We start from the raw sequence: 18,062 nt of genomic DNA, 5'->3' as shown, positions 1-18,062 counted from the left end.
GAACTTTGCTTCTGGTACTCTGAAGGCTTGTATTGTTTTCTATTAGTCGTATTCTTAGTATACATACATGTCATCAACAGAGCATTTGATAAAGACATTCCCATAAAGTCAGGGAGCATTTAGAAATGATAGTTTAATATGACAACTGTTAAAACTGTTTCAGGGAAGGGCAAAGGTGTGTGTATGCATGTATTTATATGTATGAGTGTGTGTGTGTGTGTGTGTGTGTGTTTGTATGTGTGTTTTCAAATCTCTACTAGTGAAATTATCAAGTCATCAAGGCTATTTTATCAGGGGAAGTGAAGATTGTTCTGGAGCCCCTACTTTGTTCCTGTTGATAAGCACTGATGTGATCTTTATGACTAGATAAGAGATTCTTAAAAAAAAAAAAGAATTTTATTGATTTCTAAGAAGAAAGGAGAGGGAGAGAGAAAGTTAGAAACATCAATGATATGAGAGAATCATTGATTGGCTGCCTCCTGCATACCCCTCACTAGACATCAAGCCTGCAACCTGGGCATGTTCTCTGACTGGGAATCAGACTGTGATCTGGTTCATAGGTCAATGCTCAACCAATGAGCCACACCAGTTGGGCATTCTCTATTCTTTATTACTTTGTAAGCTCCTTTAAATGAGGGAGGAGAAGGGCTGCATTCTATGTCCTGTTATGAAATTGGGGTCAAGATGATGCTTAAGTACATATCCTACAAAGATATCTAGTCTTTTGCCATAAAATTGCCATCAAATCATGTTTGCTTTATTGCTCACCCTCTGGTTCTATATTAGAAAAATATACTCTTAACTCTAAGCACCTACTTCTTTCTGATTTTTACTCTTGCTTAGATGGAAAGATAACCCAGCAATGCCTGTGGGATTGATATATGAAGGAGTCTCCACGAAGCCCCTGAAATACTCTGGAGGGAGTGCAGCTCAGAGCACAGTGCTTCATGCCTTTGATGAGTTCTTGGGCATTCACCATAGCAAGGAAAGTGGTAAGCCAGACATTTTTCTTTGTCTATCCTTTTTTTTTCTTTCTTTCTTAACAGGGAGAAGAACAGAGGTGTTTTTACAAATTGATAAAACCAAGTGTAACTTAAAATGTCACGAAGTCTATACTTTTCCAAATTAACTGGGAAACTCTGTGCCTACCACATGTTATTGTGTCAAGTCAATTAATATCAGGTCTCAGCAGGAAATTGGGTTTCATTTCCAAATCTTAAAACATTGCTATATTTCCAGCTGTTCACTGCAGTTTTGTTTGGAACTTTAGGCAATGGCTTCCTTGCTCTAAAATGAAGGAGAGTTCTGGAGTTTGTTGATAAGTCTCAATGTTGCCCCTGATGCTTCTAAGCTCCTCCATGAAGATGGTGCAACCTCAAGCCAATTTTATTTAGATCAGAAGAGAAAAGGGCAACCATTTTAGAAATTTCAAATTGCTCATTTCCTTACCTGTCAGTCTTGAGCCAAATATTTAACAGCTGCTAAAACCACTTCATAGTACAGAGGTTTCAAGTTGAATTAGAAAAACAAAGACTAGAATTTGATGTCAGAGTGTCTATTGTAGTTTCATCTGCAGAAGTCAGTTTTCTAAAACTAGACTTTTGCATGCATTTTGACTTCGTGATGTTAGTAGGTGTTGTACCATGTGTAATATTAAACACAGAATGGGTTTCCTATAGATTACTATCTATCTACATTTCTTATAAATATCAATTGATTAGGTTTTTAAACAATTTGTCTTCAAGAGATTGTAATTAAAACAATTGCTCATTCTTTATCTTTTTGCTTTTATAAACCCTATTACTTTCTTCTTCCTTAGCACTCCCTCCAAAACAAAACATTTAAGAAATAAAATTCAGCAGATAATCTAGCTACTTAGTTTAAGAGTTTATGCTCACATATGTAAATATCCTCTCAGAATGATTAACAATATAATTTGCCCACATTTGACATATGGTAAACATTTATACCATGATAGAGATAGTTCCAACTCAGTTATCTGAGCTGTGCTTACTTCATTTTCTCTTCCCTGTCACCTATCATTAGTAAGGAATGTGCATTTGTGTGTTTGAAGTCTATTAGCAAAAGAGCCAGCAAATAGATTGGACAGTTAGCATGATAACAACACTTTTTGCTGTATTGATGTCTGGAAAAGCATATTGGCTCTCTTACCTTCCCAGGTGGAGCTTTGACATTGGTCTGGATTATTTCTTTCAGGTGACTTTCTGCTCAACATGAGGGACTACATGCCACCTTCTCATAAAGCCTTCATAGAAGCCATCCAGTCAGGTCCTTCACTGAGGGACCATGTCCTATCCTCCGAGAATGGCCCACTCCTGACAGCCTATAACCAGTGTGTGCAGGCCCTGGCAGACCTGCGCAGCTATCACATAACCATGGTGACCAAATACGTTATCACATCTGCAGCCAAAGCAAAAGGCAGGAAGCTAAGCCATCTCCCAGGGCCACCTCAGGCCTTAGAAGACAGGGGCACAGGAGGAACCACAGTTCTGAGCTTTCTAAAGAGTGTCAGAAATAAGACTTTAGAAGGAATCCTCCCCCAAAGTGGGTAAGAAAGGCCTCTCCTGGTGATGCCAAACCAGCAAATGCCCTACCAGAGGGCAGATGGGCCTGGAGAATGAAGGTCAGGGTATGTCTGGAATAACCCAGAATCGACCTCAGCTTGTTCCTGTTCCTGTTTTATAGAACTTCATCTTCTTCTTTGTTGAGACCTGTTGGCCTTCACAGAGGAGAATTTTCATGACCATAAATTTTGTTTTCTCCACATGATCACTGGATGGTAGCAAATAATTTCAGATACTCCCTCATTAAGAAATCTATAAAGGAGCAAGGGGCCCTTACCAGTTTAGCTAGATGGATGGAGCATTGGCCTGCGGACTGAGAGGTCCTGGGTTTGATTCTGGTCAAGGGCTTGTGCCTTGGTTGCATCCAATCAATGATTTTCTGTCATTGATATTTCTGACTCTTTATCCTTCTTCCTTCCTCTCTGTAAAAATCAATCAAATATACTTAAAAAAAATAGGAGCAAGGGTATCCCTATTCTATTTGCAAAGTGATGGAAAACCAATGCCTGTGGACAGACCACCTTTTAGATTTCTTGGGGGGAAAAACACACAAATTAAATATTCATGCATTCCTTCATTCACTTAACAATGTATTGTACAATAGTAAGTTTCACTCCAGCCCTCACCTCCTTGCACCTGTTGATCTGTGGAGATGTAGAGGATAGCGGAAGCTGAGGTGACAGCAAGACTTGGAAGTCACCAATAAGAAAATGAATAATGACATGGGAACGGATGAGACTTTTTCACATGATTCATCAATGTGCAAATTCTATTTTAGTTTCCTTCTTTATTTTTAGGAGAATGATTCTTTCTCCTTACACTGAAAGTTTAAAATAATTTTAAAATAATTAACCCTTTCAAAGTAAATGAGCGAAGTGGGAATAAAGAGTAAATTCACATGTTTACAAGGTCTCATTCTCCTGACAATACAAAGCTAGAAAATGTTCATCTTGTCTATTTAGGGTAAACTCCACTAATTTAGACTTGTTCCCCATTATGCATATACACGTAGCTGGGATAGTATATAAATTCCACAGCACTGATCTAGCATTGGGGCATCACGGAGAGTTAACTGACCGGGGGTGGGGGGTTCTGTCCATAATAGTGTCTGCTAAGCAGTCCCCTTCTACATGTAGGCACTTGTCAAATGGAACTTACAGCATGTCTTATTCTAAGAGACCTTTCAGATTCTTGGCCCTTAAGGTCTGGTCATACTACTTAGAGAAAACATTTGACTAGTTTCAATATTCCCAGGAGTATTGGGAGATTAGAAGGTTAGCTCAAGGTGTCTGCTCGGAACTCATTCGCTAGTGTCATGGTGGTGTGTGGGGAGGAAGAGGACTTCTGGACTCTTGTTAACTCTCAGGATCCTTGGTAAGAAGCAATGAACCAGAATATTCCACTTGGGGTACCTATCCTCCTAGGAAGGCACCTATTGCCCCATATCCTTCAAGGGGTTGGTCTGACAAAAAAAAAGAAGGTATAGCATGATAGGAGCCAGACCTTCTAGTCAGAATGGGCCAAAAGAAAACCCTGGGTTTTACAGCATCATTTCTGCCTACTGCCTAGGTCAGGATCTCAGCTCAAAGACCTAGGCTCTCATAACTCAAAAAGCCTTTCTCTCCATATGTTCTTTGTCTTGTGTTTGAAAAGTCTGTTATGAAACTCAGAAAATGAGCATGGATATGCTTACTTCTCTTTGGTTTGTTTTCCAACTGCTCTACATTGGTATCAATAAACCCAGGCTGCCTTCACTGCGTGGGCTGAGTGTATGCTATGGTCCAAGGAGGGAGACCAACTAGTCTAGATGGGGGAATAGGAGAGAAGCACATTGATTAATGATTCAAGACATGGTCCCTTTTCTATATCATTCTCAGGTGAAAAGATCGTGACCTTTAAAATAAGACCTGTGTTTGATTTCTGATATCTCCATTTTTAACAACAACTTGGCTTTTGATCAATTTCAAAAAAAAATCATAAATCCTCAGCTTCCTATTTATTACAAAATCGAGATGATCATATTGGTCTCAGGGTGCATACAAGTAACAGAAGAGATAGCTCTTGGCAAGGAGGAAAAAGGCGATAAAAGTTTATTTGGTTGTGAGTTGCGGCCCAGGGCTTCAGGAGAGCACACTGTATTCCTCAAGCTTCTTGGACTCACAGAGTCTGCAGAGCAATAAAACAACCATTTATTTTTTATCATTGGGAATGCTGGAAAATAGAACATGACAAAAGTGCAGGCTTAAAGAGCTGAAAAACCTGGGTGTGTGTTCCAGCTTTGTCACATTTTACAATGACAAATTGATTCATTTTTCAGAGCCACGGTTTACGCTCTTGTTAAAGAAAGGACATTGTAATTACTGTGTGGAGCAATAGAATAACAATTTTTGATGATATAAATGATACTTTTATGCTTTAAAAATCTCATCACTAACGATGAATTTTACCTTCTTTAAAGCCATCACTTTCATATTAATAAATAATAAAACATCAGTAGAAGCTTAGACACCTCGCTCTTTGCACAGTTGTTTGTATACAGAATTCAAACAATAAAATCAAAACCTCATTTCTCTCAACTTGTGAACAAAATCTCCTTGGTAAATTATTTTTCTTCTTAAGCATACCAATAAATATTTATATCAAAACCACAAGCATAGCTATTTTCATGTAATCAGATCCAACAGAAGAAGAATTCATTTATATACATCTTTGTAGATAAGAAATGTGTGATTTGCTGTGCATATTCCAATCCCAACCAGTCTTTTCTTCAGAGTTTGAGAAGTGATACCATGAAGAGCTACGTAGTCTGCCAACTGTGCATCACAGGTGTATTAAGGAGGTCAGTTACAGGACCTTAGCATCACAGCAGCTGGTCACAGGGTCACAGAACTCCCAAAGCTTAAAACCAGGGATGGTGTTCCCACCTCTACACACTGGACACCAGTCCCTTGTGGAGAACACAGACATGAAGCAGGTCAAAGATCATGTCTGCACTCATGACAAGTTTCTTAGGGACATGCAGGGACAATCTATGCATTGACTGTTCACCTGAGGAACCAAGAGTTCTCAAGCTGGCTATTCCACTAAAATTATACATCTTCCCCTGCACTGTAAAACAAAACCCCACCAGTTCACAGTGCCAACACCACTGAAAACTTGTCCCTGGTCAAATAAACATCTTGTATTATAAATATAGAGACTGATGAATAGACAGTTGCTTCATAGATGACAGATATAGATTGATGACAGAGAGAGGAGGGGAAGGGAAAGAAGGGGGGGGGATATGACCTTAAAACAAGCAAATAAAGCAAGAAATAACCTGGAATTTTCTTAAAATAATGTGGACACATGTGGACTTAAGGATTTAAATCTAGAATTGTACCAAATGTGGCTCTGACCTGTCCCTTAGAGGACAGAACTGCAAAGAATCAATTCAATTTGTATACTTTCAACAGATGTAAGCCCCACTCAAAGAGACCACAGAGTCTAATTCAGAGCAGATTTCCTATAAATGTTGAATCAATGGAAAACCAGATAGAATAAATGGGGTGGAAAAAAAGACATTTACAAAGCCTTATCTTTCAAAACTTTTAGATATGTATAGTTTGATGTCACTACACAATAATGATCCAAATGCAAACAAATGTATTTTATTTTACATTAAACTAACTTTAAAAATGTTTTTACTAATTTTTTAGAAATAGAGGAAGGGGCCGAAACCGGTTTGGCTCAGTGGATAGAGCATCAGCCTGCAGACTCAAGGGTCCCAGGTTCGATTCCGATCAAGGGCATGTACCTTGGTTGCGGGCATATCCCGGTGGGGCATGTGCAAGAGGCGGCTGATCGATGTTTCTCTCTCATCAATGTTTCTGACTTTCTATCCCTCTCCCTTCTTCTCTGTAAAAAATCAATAAAATCTATTAAAAAAAAAAAAAAGAAGAAATAGAGGAAGGGATTAAGGAAGAGAGAAAAGCATTAATAGGTTGCCTCCCACATGCACCCCTACCTGAGATGTGGCCTGCAATGTGACCTGGTCATGTGACCATCAAACTGGTGACCTTTCAGTGCATGGGACGATGCTAAACTACCTGAGCCACACTGGCCAGGACCCAATGAACTAACTTTTAATTCATGCATCAAGCTTGATTTCTTGGGCTAGGAAATGCCATTTTTTGTTTTATCACAAGTGATAGTATAAAACCAAGTAAAGACACCAGTACAGAAGAAAACACATTGTTCTCAAAATTTATAGGGACAAAAGTTATTCATATCAGTAAAAAAACAAACAAAACAACAACAAACAAACAAACAAACAAAAATTCCTTATTGAAGGTAGAAATTATTTTACTAGTATTGTATGAGGACTAGTGCATCGGGAGGAGTGGGGAAGGTGTCTGGCCTGCACCCTCAGCCTGGCCTGCACCCTCTCCAATCTGGGATCCCTCTAGCAATCCAGGACTGATGGCTCCTAACCACTCACCTGCCTGCCTGCCTGACAGCCCCTAATCACTCTGCCTGCCGGCCTGCTCACCTCCAACCCTCCAACTTCCAACTTCCCCCCTTGCTTGCTGGATTGCCTCCAATGCCACCCCTCTCCCCCAGCCTGCTTACCCTCAAATGCCCCAGTCTGCCAGCCTAATTTTCCCCTACTGCCCCCCACCCCCGCCAGTCTGTTTGACCCAAACTTCCCCCTTGCTGGCCTAATTGCCCCCAACTGCCCCCCCCCCCTGCTGGCCTGCTCACCCCCAACTGCCCCCCCTTGTCAGCCTGATCTCTTCCAACTGCCCCCCCCCTGCCAACCTGCTCGGTCACAACTGCACACCCCTCTTTCCCCTCACCCCCCCAACCCGTGCAGGCCTGATCACATCCAACTACTCTCCCTTCCTGGCCTGATCGCCCGTAACCACTCTTCCTTTTGGTTTTATCTGGAAGGACGTCCTGAAGGTCCCCCAGAAGGTGTCCCTGTTTAATGACCATATTACCCTTTTATGAGTATAGATAGAGGCCTGGTACACGGGTGGAGATGGCTGCTCTGTCCTGAAGGGGGTCTCCTTTGGGAGTGGGGCCAGTCTGAGCGAGGGGCTTGGAGCAGTTTGCAGGCCAGCCATACCCCCAGTTTGGAAGTCCCCACTGGGGGCGGTGCTGTCCTGGGCCAGGGGCTGGGGAGGTTTGCAGACGAGCTATGCCTCCATCAGAGTGAGGGTCCCCACTGGCGGGTGTAGCTGGCTTGGGCCAGGAGCTGAGGGCCATTTGGGGGCAGTTTGCAGGCCAGCCAAGCCCAGGCTTTGTCTGGAAGGACATCCTGAAGATCTCTGGAAGGTCTCCTGGTCAATTTGGCATATTACTCTTTTACTAGTATAGATGCTATTGTAAGTCTGAGGGAATGGCAACTAAGCTTAGAAATCAGACAAATATACATTTGAAGTCTCACTCTGCTGTTTATTTACAACATAAGCCATTCATCTTTCTTTTTTTTTAATTTTTAATTTATTAAATTATTATCTGTGTACATATTTTAACATTGCCCCCTCCCCCCCCACATACCCTCCCTCCCCAGAGTTTTGTGTCCATTAGTTGTACTTATATGCATGTATACAAGTCCTTTGGTTGATCTCTTATCTCCCCCAGATCTCCCTACTCTCCCTGGTGTAATTTTACAGTCTGCTTGTTGCTTTACTGTCTTTATATCTATCTTTTGGTTTGTCAGTTTATAATGTTTTTTAATGTCCATAAATGAGTGAGGCCATGTGGTATTTCTCTTTTATTGACTGGCTTATTTCACTCAGCATAATGTTCTCTAGTTCTATCCAGGTTGCTGCAAATGATGAGAATTCCTTCTTTTTTATGGCAGCATAGTATTCCATTGTGTAGATGTACCATGGTTTTTTGATCCAATCATCTGCTGACGGGCACCTAGGCTGTTTCCAGATTCTAGCTATTGTAGATTGTGCTGCTATGAACATAGGGGTGCATATATCCTTTCTGATTGGTGCTTTTAGTTTCTTGGGATATATTCCTAGGAGTGGGATTACTGGGTCAAATGGGAGTTCCATTTTCAGTTTTTTGAGGAAACTCCACACTGTTCTCCACAATGGTTGCACCAATCTGCATTCCCACCAGCAGTGCACGAGGGTTCCTTTTTCTCCACAACCTCGCCAACACTTGTCGTTTGTTGATTTGTTGATGTTGGCCATTCTGACAGGTGTGAGATGGTACCGCATTGTTGTTTTGATTTACATCTCTCAGATAATTAGTGACCTTGAGCATGTTTTCATGTGCCTTTTGGCTTTCCTTCTGTCTTCTTTTGAAAATATTCTATTTAGATCCATTGCCCATTTTTTAATTGGATCATTCATCTTCCTTTTATTTAGTTGTATAAGCTGTTTGTAGATGTTGGAGATTAAACCTTTATCAGTGGTAACATTTTCAAATATGTTCTCCCACACAGTGGGCTTTCTTGTTGTTTTGTTGATAGTTTCTTTTGCTATAAAAAAGCTTTTTATTTTGATGTAGTCCCATTTGCTTATTTTCTCTTTAGCTTCCATTGCCCTAGGGGCAGTATCAGTGAAGAAGTTCTTTTGGCATACGTCTGAGATTTTGTTGCCTGTGGATGCTTCTAGTATTTTTATGGTTTCCCGTCTGATGTTTAAGTCCTGTATCCATTTTGAGTTTATTTTTGTGAATGGTGTAAGTTGGTGATCTAGTTTCATTCTTTTGCATGTATCTGACCAATTTTCCCAACACCATTAATTGAAGAGACTGTCTTGATTCCATTGTATATTCGTGCCTCCTTTGTCAAATATTAATTGAGCATAGTAATTTGGATTGATATCTGGGTTCTCCATTCGATTCCACTGATCTATATGTCTGTTTTTGTGCCAGTACCAGGCTGTTTTGAGAACAGTGGCTTTGTAATACAGTTTGAAGTCTGGTATTGAGATCCCTCCTACTTTACTCTTCTTTCTCAGGATTGCTGTGGCTATTCGGGATCTTTTATTGTTCCAAATGAACTTTTGGAGAGTTCTTTCTAGGTCAGTGAAATATGCCGTTGGTATTTTAATAGGGAGTGCATTAAACCTATAGATTGCTTTAGGAAGAATGGACATTTTGATGATGTTGATTCTACCAATCCATGAACATGGTATGTTCTTCCATCTGTTTACATCTTCCTCTATCTCTTTTTTCAGTGTTGTGTAGTTTTCCGCATATAGGTCCTTTACTTCCTTAGTTAAGTTTATTCCTAGGTATCTTAATTTTTTTGGTGTGATGGTAAATGGAATTGCTTTTTTAGTCTGTTTCTATAAATTCGCTGTTGGTGTATAGAAATGCCATAGATTTCTTGGCGTTAATTTTGTATCCTGCTACATTGCCAAATTCATTTATTAAGTCAATTAGTTTTTTAATGGAGTCTTTTGGGTTTTTTATATACAATATCATGTCGTCTGCAAATAAGGATAACTTTACTTCTTCTTTTCCAATTTGGATGCCTTTGATTTCCTCCTCTTGTCTGATTGCAATGGCTAGTACTTCCAGTACTATGTCAAACAGGAGTGGCGACAGTGGGCATCCCTGTGTTGTTCCTGTTCGTAGAGGGAATGGTTTTAGTTTTTGCCCATTGAGTATGATGTTGGCTGTGGGTTTATCATATATAGCTTTTATTATGTTGAGGTATGATCCTTGTACTCCCACCTTGTTGAGAGTTTTTATCAGGAAAGGGTGTTGGATTTTATCAAATGCTTTTTCTGCATCAATTGATATGACTATATGATTTTTATCTTTCAATTTGTTTATGTGATGTATCACGTTTATTGATTTGCGGATATTGTACCAATTTTGCATTCCTGGAATAAATCCTACTTGATCATATGATCTTTGTGATGCTCTGCTGGAGACGATTTGCTAGAATTTTGTTGAGGATTTTGGCATCTATGTTCATGAGGGATATTGGCCTGTAATTCTCTTTCATTGAGTTGTCTTTATCAGGTTTTGGTATTAGAATGATGCTGGCTTCATAGAAGGAGTTTGGAAGTGTTCCTTCCTCTTGAATTTTTTGGAATAGACTGAGGAGGATAGGTTTTAGTTCTTCCTTGAATGTTTGGTAAAACTCTCCTGTGAAGCTATCTGGCCCTGGGATTTTGTTTGCTGGAAGCTTTTTGATGACTGTTTCAATTTCTTCTCCAGTCACTGCTCTATTGAGATTTTTAGATTCTTCCTGATTGAGTCTTGGAAGTTTGTATTTTTCTAGAAATATGTCCATTTCCTCCAGGTTGTTCTGTTTGTTGGAATAGAGTTGTTCATAGTATTTTGTAACAATCCTTTGTATTTCAGCGGGATTTGTTGTTATTTCACCTCTTTCATTTCTGATTTTGTTTATTTGGGTCCTCTCTCTTTGTTTCTTAGTTAGCCTGGCTAAAGGTCCATCTATCTTGTTTATCCTTTCAAAGAACCAGCTCTTGGTTTTGTTGATCTTATGTATTGTTTCTTTGGTCTCTATGTCATTTATCTGTGCTCTGATTTTTGTTATTTCCTTCCTTCTGCTTACACTGGGCTTTTCTTGTTGCTCTTTTTCTAACTCTTTGAGTTGTAGAGTTAGATCATTTGTTACCATTTTTTCTAGTTTTTTGCAATAGGCTTGTAGGGATATGAACTTCCCTCTCTAAAGTGCTTTTGCTGTGTCCCATACATTTTGGATAGTTGTGTTTTCATTGTCATTTGTTTCCAGGATGTTTAATTTCTTCCTTGATTTCTTTGGTAACCCAGTCCTTGTTTAATAACATGCTGTTTAGTCTCCATGTATTTGATTTCTTTGGATTTTTTTCATTGTAGTTAATTTCCAGTTTTATGCCACTATGATCTGAGAAGATGCTTGATATGATTTCTATCTTCTTGAATTTGAAGAGACTTTGCCTATGTCCCAAAATGTGGTCTATCTTTGAGAATGTCCCATGTGCGCTTGAGAAGAATGTATATTCTGTGGCTTTGGGGTGGAATGTTCTGAAGATGTTGATTAATTCCATCTGGTCTAGCGAGTCATTTAGGATTAATATTTCTTTGCTGATTTTTTGTTTAGATGATTTGTCAAAGGGTGATAGTGGGGTATTAAAATCTCCTACTATAATTGTATTGCTATTAATCTCTCCCTTAATGTCCTCCAGCAGTTTTTTTATATATTGGGATGCTCCCGTGTTGGGTGCATATATATTTACCAGGGTTATTTCTTCTTGTTAGATTGCTTCCTTTAGTATTATGAAGTGGCCTTCATTATCTCTTGTTATGTCCTTCACTCTGAGATCTAATTTGTCAGATATAAGTATTGCTACCCCAGCTTTTTTTTCATTTCCATTCGCCTGGAAAACCTTTTTCCATCCCTTCACCCTCAGTCTGTGTGCATCTTTCTTTCTGAGGTGGGTTTCTTGTAGACAACAGATATATGGGTCTTGTTTTCTTATCCAATCCGACACCCTATGTCTTTTGACTGGAGCATTTAGTCCATTTACATTTAAAGTTATTATTGATGGATACTTATTTGACGCCATTTTTATTCTATACCCCTGTGTTCCTTCTTTGCTTTCTATTTCTTTAATTTTACCGTAGACCCTTTAGCATTTCTTGCATTGCTGGTTTGGTGGAGATGAATTCCCTTAGTCTGTTTTTGTCTGTGAAGCTCCTGATTTCACCTTCACTTTTGATTGATAGCCTTGCTGGGTATAGTATTCTTGGATTCAGACCCTTCCTTTGCATGACTTTGTATATTTCATCCCATTCCCTTCTGGCCTGATAAGTTTCTGTGGAGAAATCAGTTGCTAGTTTGATGGGGGTTCCTTTATATGTAACTTTCTGTCTCTCTCTGGCTGCTTTTAAAATTCTTTTTTTGTCGTTGGTGTTTACCAGCTTAATTATAATGTGCCTAGGGGTTGGTTTTCTGGGGTTCATTTTGCTTGGGACTCTGTGAGCATCGGATTTGTGTGGGTTTTTTCTTCTCTATCTCAGGAAAGTTTTCTGTCATTATTTCTTGAAATACGTTTTCCATGTCTTCCTCAATTCCTTTTCCTTCTGGAACCCCTATTATTCTAATATTGTTTTGTTTTGTATTGTCCCAAAGTTCCCTTAGACTTTCCTCCTGTTTTTTAATTTTTTTCCCCAGAAGTTGTTCTAATTGGGTATTTTTTTCCATCTTGTCTTCTAGCTCGCTGATGTGGTCCTCTGCTTCTTCTAATCTACTCTTGATGCTTTCTATTGAGTTCTTTACAGTAGCAATGTCATTTTTCATTTCTTCTTGGTTTTTCTTCATTTCCTCTTGGTTCTTACTCATATTGTCAAATTTGTCTTCCATTCTTTTTAGCCATCTTATGATCATTACTCTGAATTCTTGCTCAGGTATGTTGCTTGCCTCTATCTCGTTTACTTCCTTTTCTGGTGAAGCCTGCTTTTCTTTCATATGCGGGGTGTTTTTTGGTCTCCCCATGATCTAGGATGTCTGGTTGTGTAGTTCTCTCTCTCCTGCTTTGATTTAAAGGCACAAAATACAACACAACCAGGTACAACACACAAGGCACTGAATAGAAATGTGTTTGCGATATTAATAACCACCAATAAGGGTGGTTGTGTTGACTAGAACCCAGAATAACAAAGACATACAATCAAACAAAAAGCATAGGCAAATCAATCTTATAACAAAAAGCATACAACTTCAGTATAGTTAACATTCAACATACAACTTCAAAGAGTTAGAGAGAAAGACTGTTTTTTGTTTCGTTTTGTTTTGTTTTTAGGACAACTGCGAGGGAGGTGTGAATGGGTTTAGAGCAGGTAGTTGGAAATTAGATATATACAAGTAGGGTGAAATTTTAGGAGGGGTAGACAGAAGGAATGGGGAAAATCTAGAGCAGGCAAGGGTTAAGATAAACGGGGTACCAAAGGAAAAGATCGGAAAGAAGGTGAAGGCATAAAGGTAGGGTTGAGATACAATAGAATAAAGCGTTGGAGAAGGATAGATAAAGACTGTAGAACAGTAATCCTGAAATTAAAAAAAAAATAAAAAAATAAAAAAAATATATATATAATCAAATGAAGTAAAAATAATAAAAATAAACAAAAGAAAATAAGATGAAAAAGGTAAATTAGTAGTAGTAATAATGTTGATTACATATACAATGTAATAATTATAAAGATAAAATCAAGTGAGGAAAAAGAAAAAAAATAGTTTCTTAGTAAACGTTGCAAATAATGAAAACAAAAATAAAAAACAAAAATTTAAAAATTAAAAAAAAAAATTTTCAAAAATTTAAATAAAATTTGCAGTAATGAAGGTCATTTGCTTCCTCTATTGTTCTGATCCAGTCCTGATTTTTAGGCAGGTTTTGCTTTGTTTTTATTACACTAGAGTCAATTTGTGGATTAGCCTCTGTGGGCAGTGTTTCTAGGTTGACTTCCTAGAGCCTCTCCAGCTTTTTTTTTTTTTTTTTTTTTTTTTTGTCCTCTCTGAAGCAGGAACTACGGAGGGGGGAAGGGGGCAGGTCCGAGCAACTTCAATCTCCCGCAACTCTCTGATATCCCTCTGAGGCAGATCCAAATGTGTTGCTCTTTAGATATCTCCCCTGTTAGGAGCCCCGTCCACTTTCACGGGTGACAACTGCCCAACAGCTGGGGCTTCTACTTGTAATCACCGCCCTTGTCCTCCAGCTTCCACAAGCTCGCTCTGTGCGCGCAGGCTTTTGTCTTCACCGCAAGCACTCTCCACCCTCTCCCTACGAAATCTGACCTTTTGGCTGAGCAGTGGGGCACTCCAGTGCAGCCAGGTGTTCGCGCCGCCTGGGATCCGCGTTCTGGGGGTCACAAATGCTTGGTGGTCAGTGTGGCTGTGGATATTCAGGCCTCTGACACGATCCTATCTCCCTCTCAAGATGGCGAGGTTTCCCGTCCAAGCTGGTAGGTAGCTCCGGGCAGGGACGTAGCCCGCGTGGGTGCTTCCCTCTCTCTTTCTCTCCCTCTTACTTTCTGATCTTCACCCACAGCCAGGCTTTTCTTTCTTTCCCAGCCTCCATGGGGGGGTCTCCATTCATCTTTCTTAACATTTGAGTCATAATAATCACATGTGTAAATGAGGATAATAATGTCTACCTTGCAGTGTTTTTATGAAAAGTAAAGCTAATACAAATTTGTTGGCTGCCAGATTACCCCCTGGATCTGGATAAGAAAACAACTGTAGACAAATGAAACAGGGGAGTGGGAAACTTGCTCTCTTCCACTCCATAGGTTCCAAGGAGAATGGAAAGGAGACCCCATATACATTTAACCAAGAAGTCTACAGGAACCCTTTTCTTGTAGCACATGTGGAATAACTTGTTTATGTATATGGGTGTAAGATGCAAATTATGACTGAAAACAAAGAAATTGCCAAACCAGCCCAGAATCAAACCCCAGGACAGGTTCACCCATCTCTAGGACTTGTAATTTTGTTTTATAATGATAAGAACTACAAAGGATGCTGTGACAGGATTCTATTTTGCACTTACCTGGATATAACCAAAATCAGTTGTAGTGTGTAATACACAGTAGTTTCACAATGATTGTAGAATAAATCCACACCCTGGTTGCCCCCAACTATCCTCCCCTGCTGGCCTGATCACCCTTAACTACCTCTGCCTCGGCCCCACCACCATGGCTTTGTCTGGAAGGAAGTCAAATGTGTGGAAGATGGCCGGTTGACTTGGTCTAATTAGTATATTACCCTTTTAAAAATATATATTTTATTGATTTTTTACAGAGAGAAAGGAAGAGGGATAGAGAGCTAGAAACATCGATGAGAGAGAAACATCGACCAGCTGCCTCCTGTACACCCCCTACTGGGGATGTACCCACAACCAATATACATGCCCTTGACCAGAATCAAACCTGGGACCTTTCAGTCTGCAGACCAACGTTCTATCCACTGAGCCAAACAAGTTTTAGCAGCATATTACCCTTTTATTAGTGTAGATGTTCTAGCTTGATTTATAACTTTTATATAAGTGTATTAATGGCTTTTGGATGTTCATCTGTACTTTACCCAGACCCTGACTAACATCAGGGTTGGGGATTGCCTAACTGTCTCATGCCAGAAAAGTATGAACTTTGCTTGTAAGTCTGCCCTCCGACCATCAGATTGAGTGTGACAAGTGGTCTACACATTCTGGCCTTCAGAAAATAGTTGCTTTCAGTATACTCACCCTTACTGCCAAGGACCAAGTGGAGGTGGAGGGAAATTCATACTTTCTTCCCAGCTTAGAGAGGTTGTATCTTCAAGTATTGTAGAAGTCCAGTTCTGCATATAGGTGGAGCATGTACCATTTAAATGTTCAATTTGAAGGTTTACCAAATGTATGCTGACCCATAGATTCCTTGTCAATGCCTTATAATTATTTGAGCTTTCTTAATTAGTGACTTATATTAGTTTGTGCTCTTCATATAAACAGAACCAAGAGGGAGTGTGTGTGTGTGTGTGTGTGTGTGTGTGTGTGTGTGTGCGCGCGCGCGCGCTTTGAGTGGAAGGAGAAAGAAGAGGTATTATTTTAAAGAATTGGCTCATGTGATTATGGAGAATAATAATTCAAAAATTTGTAGGGTAGACCAGCAGGCTGGAGACCCAGGGACAAGCCAATGCTGTGGTTAAAGTCTAAAGGCCAACTGTTGGCACAATTTCTTTTTGCTTAGGGGAAGTAGTCTTTGTTCTACAAAACCTATAACTGACTGGATGAAGCCCACCCATATTATGAAAAACAATCTACTCAAAGTCCATCAATTTAAATGTTCATCTCATATAAAATTAAACAAACAAACAGCAACAACAAAAACACATCATCTAGAATCATGTTTGATGAAATATCTGGAAATCATGGTCCAACTAAGGTAAAATGTAGTATTAGCTATTATAAGCCTCTTTTAGAAGGGCCCGGATAGGGTAAGTTATGATATCTAGTACACAATCCCTTTTAGAGCAGGAGAATCCTCCTTTGTAATGATGGAGAGAAGGCAAAAAAGGTACAGAGTATAACTACTGCCTATACGATGCCTGGATGGGATGCAGTACTGGGTTGCATAGAAACTACCAGAGAGAATTGAGAATACCACCAAGGAAAACCTGATTTAGTTTATAACTCATAAGTGGAATCTAAAGAACAATGCTGTATAAACAAACAAACAAACAAACAAACAGAAACAACTTATAGATATAGAGAGCAGACTAATCAATGCTGGAGAGATTGGGGTTTGAGGGACTGGGTTAAAACAAAGGAAAATATTAAGAAGTACAAATTGTTAATTATAAAATAATCATGAGGATGTAATAGAGTAGAGCATAGGAAATAGAGGGAATACAGTCAATAATATTGTAATAACTATGTAGGTACCAGGAGGATACTGCAAATATTAAGGGGACCACTTTGTAAAATATACTAGTATGATTGTCTAAACACTATGCTGTACACCCAAAAATAGTGTAAAATAAATTAATGTGAACTGTTACTGAAAACAATTTAAAAAATTTAAAAGCTTTATCCTGGGTGATCTATGTGGAATGAAATCATTGTCTCTCTTCATAAAAATAACAACCCACTCCTCTGAGGTTGAGAAATGTTCACCGGGGGAGAGGGAAGGGCCTTGGAACCTGAAACCTGGTGCACAAGATTGGCCTTCACTTTGGCTGCCCCACCACTTACCACTGCTGGTGATGAGGGAGTGCCAATTCCTTTCCATCTTGTGCTCACGTCCAGTCCAGCTGGAATTAGTTGAGTAATTTTCAGGAAACTTTATTAAAGATTCAACAATAATTTAATATTATTTATTATATTAAATTTTTAAAAGCAAACTTTTTAAAAGCAAACCAACAAAATTGCATACCAGGAACACCAGCTAAATGTCATGACTAACAGGTAATGATCTCTCTGTGGGCCTCACAGGCCCTATCGTGATTTTTGGGTTACCTGCAGCAGGTCAAGATCCCTCAAACCTGGACAAAAGATGTCTCACTTTACTGTGTCAAGACCAGTGAGGCTCAGAGCCTAAGTTCTCCTTTTAACATTAGTCTGAAATTATTTCTGTTGTCTCAATACAAGGTTAAAATAAAACCAAAACCAAACAACAACAAAGACATTCTTAAAACCTATGAGATCCGATCCAATTTAAGATGTGGGATAGAAAACATTTGGTACCTACAAGCCGGTTATTCCTTCCACAACAGTAAATTTCACCCACCAATTTTGTCTTGCATTTTCTTGTGCACAGATGTCCTATTTGCTTGGGTAATGAAAAAAATGCTCTTCTCTTTCTTTGTTCACTTAACAGTAAACTTAATATAGAAGTCGGGTATCATTGCTTTCTGAAATACAATCTCTAGTTAATTTTTGCAGTTTAGCATCTGCTTCCAGTGATATTGAAAAACTGAGTTCTTGAATGTAGCATAATCCAAAACAAATGATTTTTTTGCAAAGTAATTTCCTT

General features: G+C 39.2%; 1 protein-coding gene across 2 annotated transcripts in view; it reads left to right on the top strand.

Annotated features, from left to right (window-relative positions):
* Positions 1-2,922, top strand: part of IDO2 (indoleamine 2,3-dioxygenase 2) — a 46,028-nt gene extending 43,106 nt beyond the window's left edge. Inside the window, exons 8-9 of one of the 2 annotated variants that reach the window (XM_045588860.1) lie at positions 844-992; positions 2,218-2,922. In XM_045588860.1, the coding sequence (XP_045444816.1) occupies positions 844-992; positions 2,218-2,573 (505 nt within the window). In that variant the 3' untranslated portion in view covers positions 2,574-2,922. The remainder of the gene's footprint in view (positions 1-843; positions 993-2,217) is intronic. The other variant, XM_036458035.2, reaches the window with a different exon arrangement.
* Positions 2,923-18,062: the final 15,140 nt, after the last annotated feature.

This window comes from Pipistrellus kuhlii, unplaced genomic scaffold (assembly GCF_014108245.1).
Source record: "Pipistrellus kuhlii isolate mPipKuh1 unplaced genomic scaffold, mPipKuh1.p scaffold_m20_p_3, whole genome shotgun sequence".
NCBI classification, from domain to species: domain Eukaryota; kingdom Metazoa; phylum Chordata; class Mammalia; order Chiroptera; family Vespertilionidae; genus Pipistrellus; species Pipistrellus kuhlii.
Note: the sequence above shows the minus strand (reverse complement) of the source record. Positions and strands in the feature narration are given on the sequence as shown.